A 7,982-nucleotide genomic window follows, 5' to 3' on the forward strand; every position below is an offset into this window, starting at 1 on the left:
CAGTGCTGTGGATATCTGCCCGTCTCTAGAGTCAGAGTATGGCTGCTCAGTCTGTACCTCGTCATCTGTCTTCTTCATTTACAGTCTTGCACTGTACTCAGATATTCCGCAGTTGTGTAATCTCTATTTAGGGCCAAATAACATTTGAGTTTACTTTGTTTTTCTGTTGTTTCAGTCCAATAGGTTAGATAATTTTCTTTTTGTGCTTTTATAATTTGGTTGGGCCGAATTTTGTGGATGAATATTTCAGAGTCCTGATGCTGGATGTTAGTCATGTTAGTTTGTTTTTGCAGCTTTAGGACCATCCGAATCAGGAGACTTTTTTCAGTCTAAAGTGGAAAAAAAAGAGTCTCTCTCTCTCTCTCTCTCTCTCTCTCTCTCTCTCTCTCTGTTTTTGCAGCTTTAGGACCATCCGAATCACGAGACTTTTTTCAGTCTAAAGTGGAAAAAAAAGAGTCTCTGTCTCTCTCTCTCTCTCTCTCTCTCTCTCTCTCTCAGGCCGTCGTCTGGCTGTGCGCAGGTCTTGTCTCATCCGGGTCATTCTCCCATCACCTCCATCGCTTGGTCCCCCACCGGCTCCCTGCTTGTGTCTGCATCTCCTGTCGACACAGCCATGATGGTAAGCGCCAAATCTCAAGTCTTCCTGCTCAGTTTAAATGCATACATTTGTTTAGCAGATCTATGTGAAGTTGGTACTCATCACCACTGTATATTTGAGTGTGACGCAGAGAAATGATGTAATTCTCTGTAGGAACAGTGACAGCTGTCAACTTAATACAGAAACAGAGCGAGCAAAAAAAGAAAGAGACTGGCATTATCCAAACAATGTTTAGATTGTTTCCAGATCTAAAGCGTAAATGGCCTTACTGTAGCTTTACCTAGTGTGTTTGGGGTCATTTGGATATACATCAACCACAACATGTCACAACAAAACACTCTCTCAACTAATGGTTTGAAATAAACCGGGAACTAACTCTGGTACATTCAAGTTAAGGGTTTAATTAAACTACCAGGCCCACATATTTAACTTAACTACTACTTATTTTTGATGGACCAATATTGATTTTTAGATCTCGGTCTGTGCTGTTTTTTGTTGATTTGTGAACAAAATGTCACTAAACATTATTTTTTTAGAGCACCTACCATGCAGTAATTGCAATGAGCTTTGCTACTTTTAATCAGAAACAAAGTCTTCGCTTTTAAATTTGGTCAATTTTATAACTAAATTCAATCAATTTATTAATTGATCTGAGACCATGTGTGAAAATGTTTTTTTATGTACTTGCCGAAAAAAAAAATCAAAGTTCGTACTTCCAAAAAAGCATCCATATTGCAGCTGTACAGGGCTGTTCTCACCAAGATGAATATTCAGTTTTGATAAACATTTGAATGAATGGCAGTCAATGCAGACGTTTTTTTTTCCCACAGACTTCATGCTGAACTTTAGTTGGAGTGAATAGGCCTGAAGTCATTGTTTCTTTGTTTCATATTCTTCTGTTTATATGCAGGATTAAATTAAACTGAGTTCCTGTTGTCAGTGTGGCCACGGCACGGACTGCTCGACCTCACTGACTATATACAGCATTAGCTATGAAGGAAAACAATGGTCTTACGGTGAAATTAGAATGTGAATTGTGGCGTATGTCATAATGGTGGTTTAGCAATGGAGTGCTTTATTGTTTGAGACTGTGTTTGTGTATGTGTGTGTGTGTATGTTGTGCTGTAGGTGTGGGATGTGGCAGCAGAGAGCGCTGTGCCGCTGCAGCGGGTGGGTGGTGGCGGCGTCACATATCTCTCATGGTCTCCAGACGGCAGCCGACTGCTGGCAGCTACTCCATCGGCTCTTTTTAGGTACAGTCACGTGATCCATTTAAAACACGAGTGTGCAGACATACAGCTCTCCACTCGTTCAGGCCACTTAATATAAAGTGGGACTGAATATTTCATTGTGTTCACTGTTCAGTATAGATTAAAGATTGATATGCAGATACTATTCATTAGGGTTTGGGAGACGCGCATGTGGACGTGTGAGAGATGGCCGTGTCTGAAAGGCAGTTGTCAGGTAAGAAAACTTCGGAAACTGAGTGTAAAGGGCTGTTCACACCTATAACAATAACTTTAAAGTGTTAATAATCAGTCTAATTCTATTAGAACTGTGAAGTTAACACCATACTCGTAACGATAACGACCTGGGGGAATGATTTTCTTGAAATCACTGCAGTTGATGGGTGAGAAAATCATTGACAGCCAATCAGAATCCAATCGACTCCATTTAAAGTGGCAGATGACAAATATGCAGTGCACGTTTAGTCTGTTGGAGTGGACACTATTATAGTTCTGTCGTGACAACTCTCGGAGGGATTGGCATAGGAATGTACGTGACAATGTACAAATGATCTGCTACACTGCTGCTGTAATACAGCCACAACATGCTGCTGTGAGCATGTAAGAAACACTGCTGCTGCACATATAACATACATGAAATAACCCCCATATAGCATACATGAATCACCTCGTAGCAGATCTATACAGGTGGAGCTGGGGAAGGTGGAGGGTTTCTGAAGCATGCTGCAAACTGCTACAGCAAGCACTACTCATATATTTGAGTGTTGAGCAGCAAGCTCAATGGCTATCGATACAGGAGAGAACCAATCAGCTGTGACATGTGATGTAATTATGTAAAAATTTAGTTCGATCTATCGGACTGCGCGATCTAGAGTTTCATGCCAGAACTTTGAATTTAACACTCTTTATATGTTTTAGTGTAAAATGGCCTGTGATTTAGAGCGGGAGCCAAGAAAAAAAATCTACCTCTGTGCTTTCTCTATTTGTAGCTAGTACTATTCTAAACAATATCTGAAACTTCATATTACGAGCACTTCCTGTGTTTATTTGCCTCTTTATGATGAATTGCTTGTCGCATTCCTCCAGGGTGTCCGCGGGTCCTTAAAAAGTCTTAAAATGTCTTAAATAACGTTTATAAGGCCTTAAAAAGTCTTAAAATGTCTTAAATAACGTTTATAAGGCCTTAAAAAGTCTTAAAATGTCTTAAATTCTGATTCGATGGGTCTTGATTATTTTTGGTCTCATTACCGCTAAAATATCTTCAGTATAGTTTTGTTAAATCTTGAGTATTAAAGTCATGTGAGAGATAGATATCAGGGCAAAATAAAGAGACTGAAAAGAAAAATGGAAGTGAAGGTGCTGTTCAGGAGAGAACTTTTAATTATTTTGCATGTCCCCAACCTAAGGATTTAAACCTTTTTTTATGTGAGGTCCATACAAAAAAATAGGGTTGTCCATGTTTCAGAATTTGTTGTGAGTGTATGAGTGTGAGATTTCCCAGCCTGAAATGTTTTTCCCAGTCCACCCCTCGTGGAAATTAATGACGCAGACATGCGGTTTCATTTACTACACATAGGCCTACTGAAGCTCGCGGTGTTTTCAGCCTCTGCCGCCTAAATATATGAGTACATGAACACATAAACATAATCTCTAAAACTGCTCTGAGTCACTTCATGAGAATTTTACTTATTTTGAGAAAATTATCATCATATCATATATACAAAGAGACACCAAAGTTTCAAGAGTTTAGTACACAGAATAGGACACTTGCTTATTAGATAACCGTATTTGAGTTGATGTATGCTTTTATTTATTTTTTTAAATTAACTTTTTTTTCCCAAACCTCATGGGATCCGAGAGGTGAAAGACTCGCCGTGCTTCTGAAAGGTAAAACAAAGCCCTCGTGACCCACTCTACCATCCAGCTGCCTGTGTTAGATGAAGCAGGCTCATCGCTAGAAACACAGATTTCTCAGATCTTTAGCCACTTTACAGCTCTGTAGCATGTTAGGCTGCAGCAAGGCAAACGTGAATGTTTGTGTAGCAGAAGATTTTAAAACACAGCGGACGAAGCGGGTTTTCTTTCCCCTGGTGAGTGTGTCAGATGAAAATCTGGCAGCAGAATTAGTAGCTAGAAAATGAATGAAATGCTGGACTTCTTGGCGAAGCATTTTTGAACTGAATCAATACTTAAAACAGGAATACAGAAGCACGGACATGTTGAAGATTCATCGCATGTTCATGCGAAATGTTATGATATTATGATTATTATATGTGACCCTGGGCCATAAAACCAGTCATAAGGGTCATCTAAATAAATCCGCTTTCCATTGGTGTATGGTTTGTTAGGATAGGACAATATTTGGTCGAGATGCAACTATTTGAAAATCTGGAATCTGAGGGTGCAAAAAAATCTAAATATTGATAAAATCACCTTTAAAGTTGTCCAAATGAAGTTCTTAGCAATGCATGTTACTAATCAAAAATTAAGTTTTGATATATTTACAGTAGGAAATTTACAAAATATCTTCATGGAACATGATCTTTACTTAATATGCTAATGGTTTTTGGCATAAAAGACAAATCAATAATTTTGACCCATACAATTTTTTTTAGGCTATTGCTTCAAATATACCCCAGCGACTTAACACTGCTTTTGTGCTGCAGGGTCACATATTATGTACAGCACATTGGTCAACATCTGCTGGACTAAGCTGACAGTAATGACTTTTCCCTTACAACTTCAAATACATTTGAGTATATGGTCAATTTAAATTATATATATATAAAAAAAAAAAACTAAATGTATTTGAAGGAAAAAAGTACTTTTTACAAATATCATAAATTGAGAAATGCCAACTGAAATTTTACAACCAGAGTTCATCTTGCCATGTCAACATGAGTTTTTCAGGCTCCTGTTGTTTTTTTGTTTTTGTTTTTCCTTAACAATTCTGCATGTTAACAGACAAACGTTTTTCAAATGTTTATAATATTTTAACAAAAGCACTTAAGAGATGATGATAAATGGTGCAAAGGTTTTCTTAGGAAGAATCTCTTGATCCCTTAAAGCCGCTCTTTTGCATTCCTTTCTTCTTTGGTTCATCATTTGTTGTTCACGCAGGTGATTCACAGGCGGTTAATCACCCTTCAGTCATAGCAGTCTTCAAAACGCGCTCCAGTCCCGTCTTTGAGCTGCTGCCGTGGTGCGTATGATTCTGTGTGAGCTCTGCTGGGAAACTGTTGTCAGGACTTTCCAGAATCCATTGTGTCTTTCTCTTATGTAGTGGTTTTGTGATGGGAGAGGCTGGAGCAGAGCCTAGGTTCATGCAGTTCCATCCGCACTTCCAGCACGGCGCTCTGCTTACTGTGGTGAGTCACATGATTTGAGAAGAACGAGCCTGCTAGTCATATAATGCTCTGCAGCCGTGGATGGAGGAGGGCTTTGAGCACTGCGTGACACAATAGGAGCAGCAGAAGTGAAGCTGAAATGGCAACGTAACTCTGTAAGATGTGTCCTATTAGTGTAGGTAATAGGACACATCTACCTGACCTGACGCTGTGTTAGATGTATAGAGATAAAATGATTGCAGTGTAAACCATGTATGATGCAGTCTGAAGCTGATTGTTGAGTCTCTGTCTGTTACAGTGCTGGTCTGACGGGCGCATCTCTCATGTGCCGTTTTACTTCAGCAGCGCTGGGCTTTTAGGAGGAGACTCACCGCAGCAAGCCCTCGCCAGCAACACAGCGGATCATTCCTCAAACAAACTGTACACTGAACAGATTTCCTGAACACCTTCACTTCCCTCAACCGCTCACATTAACCTGTCAGCTCTCATTCTACTCTCATAAACCTTTTTTTACAGCATAATGTGTGGCTTGTGTATTTGAAGATAAACAAAGTCTTTGCATTATTTGGATTTCCATGTGCTGCTAATTTGAAACCTTTAGGAGCGCATAAAGTACTTAAGCGGTGAAATGAAATAATTTGTTTTTCCTGTAATAAGATATGAGGAGATATTTACAAGCAAACTTAATTTGAATACAAAAAGTACATTAGGTTTTTAAATGTTTCTGCTTCAGGCAGTATATTTTAAACACTGAATTAAATGCAAGCTACAGTTTAAGTAACTGAAATACCAATAATAAAGAGAAATTAATAGTTAATACTTTTAATTTTGACCATTTCAGCAGGACTCTTATTTTAAAATGTCCTTACTTCTTACAGCTGCTCATTCAAACAGAAAAGTGGGGAAAAAATATACACTCTAAAATGCATCTAACACGTATTACAATATAAAAACCTGGCCATAAAGTAAGCATTGTCATAATTCATCTGCAGTAGATCATAAGCAATCATTTCGTATAAATGTGTGGTATTCAGTGTTTATTGTTCCATGCTTAATGGAATAATTTTAAACCTAAATGTAATATTTTTTAACTTTATATAAAAAAAAGTTGCACATTTGCTGCTGTTTGCAAATAAATTAAATGAAATACATTCTCAAAAGTGGATTGTCTCGTGTCCCTGAATGACTAAATGTAAACGTATATGCATCAACAAACATAATGAACATACAAAATTAGAATTAACAGTCAAACAACACCCCCCTTCCCAACTGTGTGCGAGAAAAGGGGCCTGCATTGTACTGTACACCTGAATGTTTGGTCATATATATTTATACAACTGTTCTTTCTGGTCCTCAAATCTGATTGGCTGATAAGAGTGATATTCTAGCAATAACAGAACTGTTTCACTGTTTGTATTACACCCTGATCAGACAGAACGCTGTAGCAAATTAGCTCAAAAGGGAAATGTGCATAAATAATTACAATTAATTATGATTATTTACAATTATTTATTTCAGCTGTGACTAGCAGAATGAAATTGCACTCAACTAATCTGTTCGTCCAGCGAACATTCAGTGTAAGTTCATATCAACTCTAGGAAAGGATATTTTCGTGGCCAGAGAAAATACCTTCATACAGTATTAATGCATTAGAGCATGTAGCGAGGATTAAAATTGTAAATGGACATTAATTTGCAAGGCAGAATCGGAAACTTATGTAATTTGTGCACAAGAGTTTTATTAACTAAACTAGTCTAACAAACAAACATACATACACTCACCCGTGCATACAAAAGGGGAGCTAAAGTGGATGAATGAAGCCATTAGAAAAACCAGAGAATACAGTTATGGAAAATGAGTCAGTTAACCACCTGAGTGAAACCATCAACGCCGTTTTAGAATGGGGTCTATTTTATAATCTAATTGGGCTCAGATTTACATGACAACAATAAATAAACTGCCAAAATGCATAAAGAGTTTTCACCAGGGGTGTATTCCAGAAAGCAAGGTTAACTTAGCATCACATATACCCTGAACTCTCAGTTGATTAACCCAAACCTCGCTTACTCAAGTTATGCTGGTTCCAAAAACGTTCGGGAGTAAATTCACCTAATCTGATTAATTTGATCGTTCACTTTTATTCTAAAACCGAGAGTGCAGTGCACCTGCAGCGCGTTAGCATTCGTTAGCCAGTTAGCTTGTCATTAGCGTTTCCATTCGCGCCTATTGCTGTTTTCTTCTTTTTTTCTCTCTCTCGCTCCATTTTTTTAACAAGTTCATCAAACAACTGTGGTAAGTAAGAATCATTCATAAATCACGGTGAGTAATGGCTTCTTCTCCTGCTGTTGTTGTTTGCACCGCTTGCCACATGTATAGTTTATCTCTCTCTGTCGGCAACGAGGGATTCACGTGTGATAAATGCAGGGAAATAGTTAGGCTGACAGAGAAGATTTCAGAATTAGAGACACGCATCCAAACTTTAATTGAGGACAGTAAGAATGTGAGGGCTCTAGATACGGCTTTGGATGCGACTAGCTCAGGGAGTCCTGTACATTACTCGGTTCCGGTTACAGAGCCCCCGCAGCAGGGCGACTGGGTGACTGTGAGGTGGCATAGTCGCGGGTCAAAACACCGCTCTACCGTTCCCATCAAAACATCAAACAGGTTCTCCCCACTCAGTGACGCACCCAACTGAGAAACCTGATGAAAGTGCTCTAGTTATTGGCGATTCTATTGTACGGAATGTCAAAATAGAGACACCAGCCACCATAGTCCAATGTTTACCGGGAG

At 38.7% G+C, this 7,982-nt stretch overlaps 1 protein-coding gene across 1 annotated transcript in view; it reads left to right on the plus strand.

Annotated features, from left to right (window-relative positions):
• The window catches only part of aaas (achalasia, adrenocortical insufficiency, alacrimia), a 13,300-nt gene extending 7,430 nt beyond the window's left edge, over positions 1-5,870 (plus strand). Inside the window, exons 9-15 of the mRNA XM_016231599.1 lie at positions 499-619; positions 1,727-1,851; positions 2,002-2,099; positions 3,679-3,732; positions 4,966-5,047; positions 5,129-5,213; positions 5,491-5,870. Of these exons, the coding sequence (XP_016087085.1) occupies positions 499-619; positions 1,727-1,851; positions 2,002-2,099; positions 3,679-3,732; positions 4,966-5,047; positions 5,129-5,213; positions 5,491-5,634 (709 nt within the window). The 3' untranslated portion in view covers positions 5,635-5,870. The remainder of the gene's footprint in view (positions 1-498; positions 620-1,726; positions 1,852-2,001; positions 2,100-3,678; positions 3,733-4,965; positions 5,048-5,128; positions 5,214-5,490) is intronic.
• The last annotated feature ends 2,112 nt before the right edge of the window (positions 5,871-7,982 follow it).

This window comes from Sinocyclocheilus grahami, unplaced genomic scaffold, assembly GCF_001515645.1.
Source record: "Sinocyclocheilus grahami isolate Dianchi unplaced genomic scaffold, SAMN03320097.WGS_v1.1 scaffold396.1, whole genome shotgun sequence".
Taxonomy (NCBI): Eukaryota; Metazoa; Chordata; class Actinopteri; order Cypriniformes; family Cyprinidae; genus Sinocyclocheilus; species Sinocyclocheilus grahami.